The sequence below is a fragment of the Polypterus senegalus genome, chromosome 4, assembly GCF_016835505.1.
Source record: "Polypterus senegalus isolate Bchr_013 chromosome 4, ASM1683550v1, whole genome shotgun sequence".
In the NCBI taxonomy this organism is placed as follows: domain Eukaryota; kingdom Metazoa; phylum Chordata; class Cladistia; order Polypteriformes; family Polypteridae; genus Polypterus; species Polypterus senegalus.
The window spans coordinates 25,933,898-25,949,052 of NC_053157.1; the positions used below are offsets into that span (position 1 = coordinate 25,933,898).

Consider the following 15,155-nt stretch of genomic DNA (forward strand, 5'->3'; position numbering starts at 1 on the left):
GGAGAGCTGGCTTTCAAAGTCTGAAATATCTCAAATATTCTTAAAAATATAACAAATATCTTTCAAGAGAGAGGAACTGTTAAATATCTGGCTTGATAAGACACTTTCAAACAATGAATCTTCATAAATTAAGAATTCATTTAGGAGGAGGAGGAGCATGCGTTGTGTTGCCGCACCCACCACAGTGATTGAGATTTGAGTGCATTTATTTAGAATAAACAAAAAAGAGATGCAAAATTAAAAAAAAAACAGTGAAAAAGGGTAAAAAAGGATTTGCCTAAAAAGGCAATGTAAGGTGAAGAAATCTCAATTTGAAGTCCAAAACTTTTCATTCAAAAACAGAAGTGAAATATCAAGGAAGAGACGGCTGGGAGCAAGCACCGATTCAGCACATTGCCGCACCCATCACATGACAAACCACCCGGATTTGGACCAGGGTGCAGCCGTACAACGGGTTGACATCTCAGCACCACACTGGAACAGTGTAAGGTTTTTTTTACAGTGGCTAAAGTGCCAATCCTGCCACCAACCTCCAAAATTTCTGTGCAAGTTGAGGACCTCCTTGCAGGCCTGGATTCAGATTAACATCATACCCAAGAAGAGGCAATTACAGATTAAGGCCCCAATGGAGTAGAGTCACAGTTTACAGGATTCAAACTGACAACCTTCTGATTGCCAGCACAGATACCTAGCCTCAGAAGCACCACTCTATCAAGAAAATATCTAGAAAAACAAAAAACAGTTAAAGGAAAGTAATAATTCACAACAGTAACTCTAACAGACTCAGTGATCTACCGAACAACCAACTCTCCAGTCTCACGTACATATAAAGGTCAATGGTGGTCCTTCAGCAGTAATATCACAGTGGGCCTGCCTCTTGGGTGTCCACCCACAAAACACTTAAAGAGAGACGGTACATAAATATGAAATAATAAATAAACCTAACAGAAATTATACAAAAACCTGAAATATAATAATTCAAAAATAACAAAAACAGCAGTAAAAGAGAAATTATACAGAAACCAGGTAATGAATGTTGGCTGTAACATAACAGTCTGAAAGTGGAAGCAAGAAGGAACAAGATGAAATTTTACATGGCATGGAAGTGTTAAGTGTTAAAAGATTCTAAGAGGAGCTCTCTTCAGTATTAAGGTTGCTGAAAGTGAGCTGAAAAAAATGTAATGGTGGGGGTTATTCAATCAGCAGGTAGGGAAAAATTATTTGTCAAACTTTTATGATGCTTAAGGCCCAAGTGTGTACTTTCTGTAGCTATCAGCAGTGGAGTTGGTTTCACAAGTGTATTGATGCTGTGTAGTTTAGGAGGCTGGTTAAAGGAGATCAACATGGAAAAGTCTCTGCCATTGCAAATTGAGCGAGGAAAAGTTTATGCACTTTGTGTGAGATGGCTGAAAAATGAATAAGTACATGAATCTGCGGGCTTTGTTTAACGGACATGACACTGAGCGTGGGCATCAGTAAAATTAGAAGTGCTTAGGTGTTATGTGTGTTAAAGAACAGGTTTGGTATTTTTCAAGTCAAAGTTATTTCTTCACAATCGTAGCATATATTAATTTGCCACATAAAATTGCTTTCTAAAGTGAACCTTTTTTAAATTTAAGAAAATTCCTAGCTTGTTCCTGGGCATTAAAATGGAGGTGAAGGGTACCAAAGTCCAAATGCAAAAACAAAAGCCTTAAACTTACCAAACACATAAACGTTTCAAGCTAAGAGTGTATCTAATATTGATCTGTGTCTTGAGATTGCAAATATATTGTAAAACAGCATATCCATCTTATTTTAGGAAGGAAAAAGCAAACCAGAACATTTCAGTGGGTTTCAGCCATTATAAAGGGAGGCCAGCAGTGCACTTCACCTCATTACTTGCCTTTCTCCGTGGCAATCTTTCAGCTCTGGGGGCACGGTTTCCTCTACTGTACATTTTTAACTTTGACAAATCATCAGCAGGCACTGTAAGCACTAAATTGTTGTCTCTGTTCAGTAGACAACTAAACAATAATCACTAAAAAAAACTGTCATGAGTTCACTTATAGTCTTTACCCTTCCATACATAGTAAGTTGTATAACCGAAAAAAAGAGGATGGATGTCATTTACTTCACAACACTTCACTAATAGTTTTTGGTAGATGGTATTAAGTATTACTGACACATTTCCAGCACTGACTGTTGAAACGGTTACTCTTCTACAGTTAAACACACTCAATAATACCAATCAATCAATAAATACATGGTGAGAAAGTGCAGACTCCATGCGGACCCTAGCGCTATAAGGAAGGAAAGACAGCTCTGTGCTAGCCTACGATTAAAAAAAAAAAAACTGTACTAACTTACTCAACTTTAACATGCTTAAAACTGATTTTTTTCTTTAATATCTACATTTCTTGCAATTTGATTGCACTTTGTATGCATCCTCTTCCTCTCTGTAGTTGTCATTAAACTACTGAAATACATGGAGGCAGGAATGAAAATCTTTATGAAAGAATTAAATAATTATAGCAAAACAACACAATATTTTTTCAGTGTTGGGAATATACTGAATAATGCAGAAGCTTAGTGTCTCAGCATTAGGGGTAATGTCTGAGGAAAATGTCAAAACTCTATCCATGACGATAAGTGAAGAGGAAATGTATTATTCTTATCTCAAGAATCTGTGATAAAACAAATTACTTTTATACATTTGTTGTGACACGCATGCCTCAGAAACACGAAAGGCACATTTTCTAAAATCAAAAATTTTGCTGGACATGTCTTATAAGTTTAATACCTTTTGTTTTCATGTCTGAACCCCGGTACCCTTCACATACGTTTTAAAGTGCAAGACAAGACTTGCATAGAGGAGAAGCTTAAAAACTTATTAAACATGTCAAGGCAGTATAAAACGGTCAAGGTGGATGGAGGCTGTCAGCTGATAGATATTTTCAGGTCTCTCCAGAAATGCTGGATTTCATTCAAGTCTGGGCTACTCTAAAACATTCATGGAGTTGCCACTAAGTCACACCTATGTTGTTTTTGCTTTGTGTTTAGGATCATTGTCCTGTTGGAAGCTGAACCTTTGGCCCAGCCTAAGGTCCAGCCTAAGGTGTGCATTCCTTTGCAGAGAAGAATGGCAGTAAACCCCAAATCCAATTGTACAAAGCTTGTTGCATCATAACCAGGAATAATCCAGGATGTAATCGCCACCAAATGTGCTTCAACGAACAATTGAGTAAATGGTTTGAATACTTGTGTAATATGGTATTCTAGGTGTTCCCAGATAATAGCTTTTAAACTGCCTAATGTTGCCTTGTTTTCAGAATCACCGAGGCTAGCAAATGCTTGCAGTTGTATCACATAAACTTCTTTTCTAGTGAAACCAACTTGCGCCAGTGGCTTTTTTAGCTGTGCACACATAGCCCAGGCCTCACATTTATTGCTAGTTCTTCAGTAAAACTGCAATTGAAATAATCACAGTGCTCAGCTCAGAGATGAGCAGGTAGATAAGCTTATGGTTTCCTGTGTAAAGAGCTATCTGTCGGGCCGACCACAGTTGGTGAGACTCAATGACCGTGTCTCTGATGTGGATGTGAGTAACACTAGAGCACCACAAGGAACAGTCCTGTCTCCTTCACTCCTCATTCTGTACACCTCCAAGTACAAATATAACAGCAGGTCATGTCACTTGGAGAAAATTCTCAGATGATTCTGCACTTATGGGGTGTATTGATAAAGGGGATGAGACAGAAGAGAGGAGTCAGGTGGAAAACTTTGTTTATTGGTGCAAAGAGAATTGTTTGCCACTTAACATCAGCCACACCAAGGATTTCCTTATTGACTTTTGTCACACTAGTAAGCTTCTACATACGGACATTGTTGGGAGGTGGAGGTCATGCATTACTACAGGTACTTGGGGCTCAACATCAATGAGAGGATGAAGTCGTTTTGTGACTCAGAGAACCTACAGAATATAGGAAAAGGTAGAGAAGACTCTTTACTTCGGAGACTGCATTCCTCTAATGGGGGCAGTGACATCCTTTCTACAACTCTATGATGGCCAGTGAGATTTTCTATGCTGTGGTGAGCTTGGCCAATAGCATCATTTCAAAAGAGGCCTACTGAATCAAGAAGATGGCTATAAAGGCAAGCTTGGTATGGGACACACTCTTGATCCAATAGAGGTAATAACAAAATAGATAATGAAAATAAAACCAATGGCCATTATGAACAAAGCTGCATGTTCTCTCTCTAATGCTCTAACACCAAGGACTTTCAGCCAAAGAATTATTCAGGAGACGTGTGTTAAGAAATGCTGCTGGGGCTCCTTTATATTAAAAGAAATATGCCCGCTTAATACCGATCGCCTACTGTGACTGCAAAGCCAGAAGATTTTTTTCCTTTTAGTTTTGTGTTTTTTTAGTCACTCTGGTGTAAATATTTATTTATTGAGCTTCAGTACAAAGCCAACTTTTCCCCAGGGGACAAATAAAGTTTCATCTATCTATCTCCAGAAAACTATAGAAAGAAATGTCTACTAGAATTACCCAGAAATCAGGTTATTTTTATTTTAATTAAATGATATTATTTTCTTTACTGTAGACAAATCTATTATACTAATTCAGTTCTAAGCAATTTTATTTGGGCCCTTGAGTTAATTAAGAATCACAAAGGTCAATGATTTCTAATCTAATTAGAGTATTACTGTTGATGTATTTTTTGTTTGTTGTTTTCCTTTATTCTACTTTAATATTTTGAAGGAAATATTTGAATTGTCATACATTGTAAATATTGGACCTCTGGTCCTCTAAGAAAGATGGTTCATGCACTTCTTTCAGCACACAGCACCCTAGGTCACTCTGGTGAGGACACAGCTATCTGTTTTGTGCCCTAAAGGCGTGTATGAGGCATTTGTGATGAACGATGAATTGATCCTGTGCAATGTGCTTTACTGTCAGCAAATGTGTTCCCTGTTCTTTTTCTGCCTTGTGTGACGAGACTACCACTTGTGAGAAGGACCTGAAGCCCTTGCAGGGTGGAGATGCATGCATCTACCCTTCTTTGACCATGTATGACTTTCTTTTATGTTCGGAGTGTATAACTTGTGGTTGACAAAATCAATCAGTGAAACATACTTCACTGTCAGCAGATGTTGCTCTAGTTCTTTTCCTGTCAACCATGCCACATGCCTGAGACTCCATTCTTCTCCTATTAGCCATGGCATGCAGCCATGTTACTGTTTGCTGTTAGAAGGACCCAAAGTCCAATTACGTGGTCGAAGTACCCTGTAACTTCATTTTGTGGGTCGTGTCATATGTATTACTTCATAAGCTCTCAATTAAGAGAAACATCAAGGTTCAACGACCAGTATTTTGCAATTTTTTGTGTGATAAACAATAACCCTTAGAATTTATTATAAATATATTTAAACATGTTTTGTATAATAGTGTATTGAAACTTTATTGTTCAAATAAAGTAAAAAAAAAAAACAAAACAGAAAGTGAAGGAAATTCATTTCTGGAACAACCAGGTATCCCATGTGTGCACAGATATTGGCTGTTAAACAGCTTAATGTTGTTTTCTTGTTTTAAGAATCACTGTGGCTATACATTTCTTCTCTAGTGAAACCAACTTGCGTCCCTGACTTTTTTTTTTTTAATAATTTGTAACACTTTTTACTGATGTGTTTGAACTATTGGACACCTGAATTTCCCTCAATGGATGCATAAAATATATCTATCTATCTATCTATCTGTCAACCTATTATATAGTGCCTTTATTATCTATCTATTATATAGTGTCTTTACTATCTTTTCCAGCTACACGTGCACAGAGAATGCCATACATTTATTGCTAGTTCTACTGTAAAGATTTTAACTAAAAAAATGTAGTTCTTAGCAGTAGAAGCCATTGGTTTAGGACAAAAAAACTCTTTTCGACTTTACAGTCTCACAGATAGTATACTTACTTTAAAAGTCAACAGTTACCACTTTTCCACATGAAGTTCTTCTTCTAGTGTTTTATGGCGGTGGGCAGACCAACGTCAGGCGCATTACCACCACCTACTAATCTAGAGTGTGCAGCAAGATGAAGAAATTAGAAAAAAAACTTTATTTCAATATTATAAAGTCCAATGTGTTTCAAAAAGTCGAATAGACACAAATGTGTTGTGTATTGGCAATCCTTTTTAGAACACTCTCCAAAGAAACCAGTGTAACTCCCAACTCCGTTCCCTCAGCAATAAAGTATCTTCATTATACAACCGAGAGTGAAATAAAATATTCAGTACAGTCTTTGTGTCATTACAATTTCTGAAACAGCCTGTCTCACGTTCATTAACTTTAAATAATATGTAATTTAATGCAGAGTGTCCAATTCTAATATGCATTAGTATTATTTCTTCCTTATTATTCCCACCCAGCCACTGATTTCCCACCTCCTTTTGAATGTTAAACAGGTGTCTTCCTTTTTTCCCTTCATTCCAATAGTTCTACCAGATTTTCCTAATGGATTTCCTGATTACATATTTCGCCTCCCCTTTCGGTAAAGGCACCACAACATCAATGACCTTACTCCTCAGAGCCTGTTTTGCAAGAAGATTAGCAATTTAATTTCCCTCCACCCCGACATGAGCTGATACCCATAAGAAACGCACACATACATGCAGCCTGCACAATTTCTGGCCAGTGTCTAATAACATATATCTGGTTTCCCTTCTAATCTACCAAATTTTAAACATCTCAAACCTGATAATGAATCAGAACCTATTAATACTAAATTAGGGTGTACACCTTCAAAAAAAAAAACAAACCTAAAACAATGGTAATTGATTTTGAAATAAAAACTGATATATGAGGGGAGTTCCAAACATCCATTCACTTTAATAGAAATAAAAGAGATAACCCACATTTTTTCCTCAGAAACCTTATCCATTCTCTTCTTCTCCACATAATTTCCACCAACCCAAATGTATTTTTGCAATCTCTGAATCGATTTTTCAAAACACATCTGAAAATCATTTTTTCACCTTTGCCTCTACATTTATATTTATTTGCTTAGCAGACATTTTTATCCAAAGTGACTTACAAAAGAGGTAAACAATCGAGTAGCATTAGGCTAGGGTCTGTTTTTTCAGCAAGTGTAATAGGACAGGTAGCAAAAGTCGATTGCCAAAAGTGAAAAGATGTAATGACTCATACATTTACAATCATAGATTACAATCAATAAAGCAATTAAACTTCAACAAATTAACCAAGAACATAAAGTATCGCATTATAAAGTTTTTTTTCCTCTATTCAATTAGACAGATATTTACAGAACAGACCGATCTTCAATCGCTTCTTAACTTCTTTGAGGGAGTCTGCAGTTTGGATGAAAGTGGGCAGCCTGTTTCGCCAACTCCGAACCACACAGGAAAAGAGTCTGGACTATTCATTCAAAGCCTTCATTACGTCTTCTCGATTCTCACAGCATTATCCACACGTGTTGGCCTTGATTTTGGGGAAGAGCCTGAAATCACAAGAGGCCATGGCAGGCGAGTAGAGTGGGACATCCAAAAGGATGATCTCAGAGGCACCAATGAGCTTGGTGGCTTACCCTGCAGGAGCACTGTCATGGTGAGGGCACTAATTGCTCATCTTGCACTTGGGACGACCTCTCTAGAGATTCTGGAGAACTTCAGCCAAACATTTCTTTGTGTTGATGTCTAGGGTGAGGCAAACTACTTTTGTATGGTTGCCTGGGTCCATTCTTGGTCAACAAGATGAACTTTCTGCTGTCGATAAACTGAAGTGAAAAGTTGGTAGAGCATGAGCACTCGTTTGTTCGGAAAAAGTCACTGGCGGCTGCACAAGACATTCACACCTTCCTTCATTTCTGGGTTCCATCAGTGACAGAATGTAACCACTACATCTCAAAAATTTTATTAAAATTGCTGTATTGGATTATCTCATATGTCAAACTTGCACTTGGGAATAAACATTTCCTATGCCTTATATGTTTGAAGTTATGGGGAACTGAAAATTAGGGGAATGTTACATGAATGAATGATTAAATAAAACATTGAAAGGGCCACAGTCAATAAAATCTTTTATTTCAAATACCTATGAAAATACATGAAGCACATTTTACAAAAGAATCTTTTTTTCCATTTTTGTTTTTATTCTAGAAACATATTCACGTACAGTTTTGTCATATGAGAGCATCCTTGTAATGTCATTTTCTAGGGACAATATGCATAAAGAACACTCTTCAGTCACTATAGTCCAAAATCTGTTCTCTGCAATGGATAGCTTTGAGAAATTCCTTTCTGCTTCACTGCTTGTGATAGACATACATTATTTTAATTTAAAAAAATGTTAATTTCTGTCAAAAATGTTAATAATATAAATTATTTGTAACTATTTTATTTTAAATACATTTAGAATGAAACATTCTTAAAGTGAATAGCCTACATGATACTTTAATAACCATTTAATTTTTATCCATTATTTTGTATTGAATTACACTACATCATTAATATGATCAAATTTTAAAATAAAAACCCTTCTCATACAGTACAGACTCAAATTTTTTAAACAGTGGACTAAAGTCACTTCTGGGGCCCTTCCTGGATTAGGGGCCCTGAAGTTCATTAGTTTCATAGTAGTTCCACCTGTGACAATCATAATGAAATATGATACTTCGGAAATTTCAGGATGTTGTTGTGAATAGTTAAGAAAGATTACCTGAAAAAAAAAATCAGCCATAGGGAACAAATTCAAAACGACTATTGGAACTTCCCTTGCATTATCCGACAACCATTTCTTAACGTGAATCTGAAATGGCACATACACTGTGGAGCTCCAGAACTCCCAGAATCAGGATTTTTTTTAACCATCATTAAACATTTGAAGACACCCATAATATTTAACTCGCATGTATTCTTATTAGCTATTACGGCCGCCAATTGTATTAATTTTGCCAGCACGCCGCTTTACAATACCTGAGCGAATGATATCCCGACCGGCGCGACGTCTCGGGAGGCGCTCGACCGTAGGAAATCGAGTCGATAAAGAAGCGTCGTCTGTGGAGCGGTCGGCTGATGTGCTGCAGTATGTGGCGACGCGCGCCCCCTAGTGTTCACTGTAACGCCCGCCACGGTGCCGTGTGTACTACGGCCGCGACAGACGGCGAGGGGGAGGCAGAGAGCTGGGAGCTCCGGATCCATCTTCATGAGCAGAGAGGCGAGAGAGAGCGAGTCCCGGCTTCACTTCTCCAAAGCGGCTGCGTCTTGCGTGATTCGTGCCAGGGAGCCCAAGGAGGGGGCTGTGTCAGCGTCTGTAGGATGTCCCGACATGAAGGTGAGGACGATAAACGCGGGCAACGGCGGGCGAAGGGGGAAGAGAAATGTGGGGAGCGCTTTAGTTTTGCACGGATTGTTGTTGGTGGTGTGCGGGGGGCGTTGTTTTTATATTGAAATGCATTGGAAGGAGGGAGGCAAATGATGGCGGCAGCCACTTCTCATTGCACCCCCATCCTGGCTGAGCTGGAGTGGGGAGTTGAAACCCTGAACCGTGCCGGAGGAAGCGCAAGGACGGTAGGGTGCTGCCGGAACTCGAGTGCCCGGGATAGGCTGGGCCTGCGATTCGCTGTTCTTAGTGGAACACTTGGTTGGCCTCATAGTAAATGATCACGTCGGTACCTCTAAGCTTCGGTACGAGAAGGAAGAAAGGGGTGATGAAAACTAGTTTGGTATCTTTCCAGCCCCGCGTTCTTCTGTAGTCTTCGGGCGCCGACTTGCCCCAATGTTGATTGCACTGTCATCAAGGTGGCCGTTGGGGAGGCTGAGGCCTGTCAGAGGCCTAACTGCCAACATGAGAGTTTGCGTCTAGCCAGTTTTCTGGTCTTCCAAACGGTAGAATTCTAGAAATTGTAAAAGAAAACCGAAGAGATTAATGGAGTGGAACCCTCGTGCAGGCGTGTTTGGAGAACGTTCGTTATTCCGGCGCTGCCTGAACCGGGAAGCGCAAGTCAACTAGGCCGTGTAGTGCTTTACGCAAATTCTACTTGGAAGTTGGTGGTCACTGAAATTGTTAACCTTTTAAAAAGTAAAATCGAGCCGCCGCCTTATTCCAGATTGAAGTTATCAGAACGAACGAAGCAGTTGCTGTCCACGTTCAATTGGTTTAACATGACAGGGCTGCTGTCTGTCGGTCTCACTTGACCCTCCGCACCGTTCCGATATTGTTTCGTTATTTTATTTAATAAATACAGAAATTAAAAAAAAAATGGGATTTTGCATCTCAGTAGCTCAAATTTGGTGGCCTGTCATCCTTGTCGCATATCATTTGTCTGTGAAATATTCCTCTATTTGTACTTAAATAAGAGGTGTGTGTCCTTTGGGACAGCAGGCAAGGAGACGACAGTGGGGGCTGCCTTGTCACCTGTGAAGACTTGTAACGCCAAATGAGGGCAACTGTACCTAGACATCTCTTTATGTGTTAATGTTACTAGCCCTTCATTGTAGTCAGCTATAGCATGTAACTTCATTTTTATGTATATATATATAAAAATGATGTACATTTTGGGAAGAAATCTTTGTGTGATCATGCTTTAAACGGTTTGCACTACAAGAAGACTGTCACAGGGCAAACCAGGTTACAGTAAAAAAAAGAAAAAGTCTGACAATGTTAGGAATGTAAAACCTGGGGTCTTTAGCATTATATCACACCATATGATGGTTAGTTCACTTAGCCATCCCTAGATATGTTTAATGTCAGATGTCCTTCATTGTAGTCTGATGGGACAGGTAACAGTTGTAGTCCATTTATACTTAAGTAAGGGAGGTGTGTCCTTTGGGACAGAAGGCAAGGAGATGACAGTGGGGTTGCTTTGTCACCTATGATGACTTGCAACAGCAAATGAGGGCAACTCCACCTAACCATCCCTTTTACGTACATGTATTAATATTAAATGTTCTTCTTTGTAGTCAGATGTGGCATGCAACATTATTTTTTTAAAATATGATACGATAGAGAGAGATACTTTATTAATCCCCAAGGGGAAATTCACATACTCCAGCAGCAACATACTGATAAAAACAATATTAACTAAAGAGTGATAAAAATGCAGTGCAAGTTATAAAATACAAGGTGGAGATTGCGAGGCAGGTATAACAGACAATATCATTTTATAGTGTTAACGCTTACCCCCCCCCTTGGTGGAATTGAAGAGTCGCATAGTGTGGGGGAGAAACAATCTGCTCAGTCTGTCAGTGGAGCAAGACGGTGACAGCAGTCTGTCGCTAAAGCTGCTCCACTGTCTGGAGATGATATTGTTCAGTGGATGCAGTGGATTCTCCATGATTGACAGGAGCCTGCTCAGCGCCCGTCGCTCTGCCACAGATGTCAAACTGTCTAGCTCCGTGTTTACAATAGAGCCTGCCTTCCTCACCAGTTTGTCCGGACGTGAGGTGTCCCTCTTCTTTATGCTGCCTCCCCAGCACACGACCGCATAGAAGAGGGCGCTCGCCACATCCGTCTGATAGAACATTTGCAGATGTTGAAGGACGCCAACCTTCAATCTGTGCGTTATTGTGCTTTTAACAATATGCATGACAACAGGACTCTTCCAGGACAAATCAATTTAAAGTAAAAAATCTGACAATAGTGGTGCTATAGGTGCTATAATAACTCAGTTATTCACAAAAAATGGGTTTCTAAAGTGCCATGTAAACCCATTTTCCAGTTAGAGAAACTTGGTTAACAGATGTAGATTTCTCCAAATGTAACCCAGTTATTTGGCCACGTAAACCCTTAGGCTGGGGTTATACTTCACGCGACGCATGCTGCAGCAGACGCTCCTGCTATGCAAGCATTTTACTGTTTATACTTGTGCACGTACTTTACATAAATCTGGAGGAATCCACCAGGTGGCAGTGTGAGATATCATCACAGTGAGAACAGGTTTGGCTTCGCTGTGTTGTGAATTGCCTGGAACACCCATTAAATTCCATTTATACCTTACTACAATATATCTGAAAAGGGTGTTTAACGATTTAATCCATCTGTCCAGGGATTTGTCCATTTCAGCTAGCATTGGGCACGAGGCAGAAACAATCCCTGGACGAGGCATCAGCTCATCGCAAGGTGAATACAAGCACTCATACACTAGTGTCATTTTAGTGTAACCAAATCTTCATATCTTTGGAAGGAAACCGGAGCACACTTAGGAAACCCAGCAGGAAAACATGTAAACTCCTGGCAGGGAATACTAGGGACGTGGCTCCCTGCAAGACAGCAGCGCTAATGATCCGCCACCGTGTCACCCCCATGTGTATAATTATTGACAGTATTCATTATTTAAACAAAATTAACGATTTATCTGTAAAAATGTAACATACATACTTTAATGAATTTCATCATGAAAGTGATATCAAGTATAAATCTAAGGATTCTAAATGTGCAGAGAGTTGGAATATCATACATTTAATGTGTTCAGTGTGGCGATCTATTGCTGGCCATTCGCTGCTGTCACTACCGGAGGAAGCCCCAGAAAAAAAGACGGCACAGAAGACGGTATATGAGACTTTTAAAATGTATCCTGTCATTATGATCGGGAATATGTGACGCTTGAATATAAAAGCATCACGAATACATCTGTATGTCGGCATTTTGCTTCACAACATCGAACCATTCATCAAACATCGAAGCGCGCACTCTGATCTCGTAGGAGCCGCAAAGCGGCTTTCTGTCACATGTAGATAGTAAACAGAGATCGGACGTCACATTCCAACTTTTAGCACACTGCGCTCCCCGACTTTTTGCAGGTACTGCAACTCGTGCACGCATCACGTTAATTTCTGAGGACCTACTCAGAGGACGCATCCAATGAACGCGTGGCAGCCATGATGCATACGCGTTCTGAGTGTGAAGTATAAATGAGCCCTTAGGATTACATTAAGGGATTTTTAGCTTGTGGTGTGTGTCTTAACTTTGCTTTCTGCAGCCACAGGTGGAAGTGTCCACAAGATGCATTTCCTGAGGCAAATGCTTCAGCAATAGCATTATTCCTTCTCCTGGTTGAAATAATCTGTCTCAGTGTTTCAGAAATAGGTAAATTTATGTTGAGGTGCTGAACGTACAATGCTAAGCTCAGAGGCAGAATCTTGTGAGTGATAGGGTAATGGGTAAAAAAGGAACATGCTTGAAGTGTTCAGATTACTTTGTAAAGTGACAACTAACCTAATGCAATGCTGATTTTAATGAAGTTAAAAGACCTGCATTATTACCCCAGCAGCAGTATGTGTAAGGCAGGAAGCACATGTACTTCTGTTCTGCTTCTTTGCAGAGTGTAGTCACACAGCCAAGCAGAAAACAGTGTGCTGTGTGCAATCTGGTGACAGAATAATATTAATAAAGTGTTGGTTTAGTTTTATTTAATCCAGCTATTAGATATAGATATGTTGAAACAGTGTGATCGGGTGACACAGAGGCCAGTGTTCATATGTCGAGTCTTTGGGGCTCAGGTTTGAAGATGTGAAAAGGGGATGAAGGATAAAATGTATTTATAAAACACAAGAAAATTGCCACAGGCGTCTTGTTTATTTTTGGATTCGTGGTAGCCGGTGATGACATGAAACTGCACATTTTTTAAAAAAAAGAAAAAAAAAAAGTTAAATGATGTTTGAGTGTTTTGCTAAAAGAGAACTCCAGAAAATTAGATTACTTGTGTATGCAAATATAGATTTTTAATTAACCAGGTTTCTGTTTTAACCAGGTTACACATTTCATCCTGGTTATTTGTCTGTGCATGTAAATGCACTCAAAGTTAGCAACATAAAACCAAGGGGATAGAAAGTTTTTAGTGTTACACTAGCTGAAATACCCAGCATTGCCCGGGAGGAAAATAAAGTTTTTTTTAATTGTTTGAGTAAGACATAATTAAAAAAACACAACTTTAAAAATAAATTAACAAACAATAAACCTGAGTTCGCCTCCCGGGTCCTCCCTGCATTGAGTTTGCATGTTAGCCCCGTGTTTGCGTGGGTTTTTTGCGTTGGGCTGGCACCCTGTCTGGGGATTGTTTTCTGCCTTGCGCCCTGTGTTGGCTGGGATTGGCTCCAGCAGAGCCCCGTGACCCTGTAGTTAGGATATAGTGGGTTTAATGGATAAAGACTCACTAATGTGCTTGTCTTGCATTGTTGTATGTATGTTATCATCCAGTTGATGCTCGGAACCGGCCAGCTGTATTTCATTTGAAAAACAGGGGCACGGTGGTGCTCAAGCATAAAGAATGCTGACAGTCACCTCCAGTTCACCCTTGTGTTTTTTTTAATTGTTTGAGAAAAACATAATAAAAAACAGAACGTTAAAAATAAATTAAGAAACAAAGACTCACTAATGTCCTTGTCTTGCAGTCTTATATGTATGTTATCATCTAGTTGACGCTCGGAACCGGCCAACTCTAATTTGAAAAGCAACAGGGGCGTGGTGCTGCTCAAAAATAAAGAATGCTGGCAGTCGCTTGGTATATACTAACTGTGTAAACCGATCCTAGAAAGTATTTAAATCGTCAGAACTACTCTGGGCATCTCTCTGCTAGAAGGATTCATGTTGCCGAAGTGCTCGCATCGCTTGGGCATTAGTAGCTAAGCGACTGTCTTTCTTAGGAGGTTTGCTTTTGCCGGTGTACTGGCCTCTCTTGCGTATCCTCGGAGCTGGAGCCCTTACCCCGACTCTGCGTCTCACTTCCGGGCCAGACAAACACACACTTGAACGCGTAGAACTCTATTTAATTTGAAAACCTACAGGAGCGCACGGTGGTGGTGCTCAAACATAAAGAATGCTGGCAGGCCTCCAGTTCGCCCTCTGGTGGTCTGTCTGAGTTTCAGCTGAATGATAACATGCATACAAGACCTCAAGATCACCCCCCACCCTACCCAGAAGGGGGTGGGTTAGGGCTGATTGGCACACTACAGTATTTTTAGTCGACCAATGAGAACATGTGTACCAAGCTCCATGAAAATCGGTCCAGCCATTCGGACGTGATTCTGGAACATACATACACACATTGACTTTTTTATATATATATATATATATATATATATATATATATATATATAGATTACACCAAATGAGGGCTAATTCACCTAGCCGTCCACCATATGTATTAATGTTAGATGGCCC

At 39.6% G+C, this 15,155-nt stretch overlaps 1 protein-coding gene and 1 long non-coding RNA gene across 2 annotated transcripts in view; one reads left to right on the forward strand and one right to left on the reverse strand.

The window, feature by feature from the left end:
* LOC120527203 overlaps positions 1–9,014 on the reverse strand; it is a 79,008-nt gene extending 69,994 nt beyond the window's left edge. Inside the window, exon 1 of the long non-coding RNA XR_005633287.1 lies at positions 8,972–9,014. This is a non-coding gene — a long non-coding RNA (uncharacterized LOC120527203). The remainder of the gene's footprint in view (positions 1–8,971) is intronic.
* Positions 9,015–9,067: 53 nt separating this feature from the next.
* kcmf1 (potassium channel modulatory factor 1) overlaps positions 9,068–15,155 on the forward strand; it is an 86,456-nt gene continuing 80,368 nt past the window's right edge. The window contains exon 1 of the mRNA XM_039750362.1: positions 9,068–9,329. Within this exon, the coding sequence (XP_039606296.1) occupies positions 9,071–9,329 (259 nt within the window). The 5' untranslated portion in view covers positions 9,068–9,070. The remainder of the gene's footprint in view (positions 9,330–15,155) is intronic.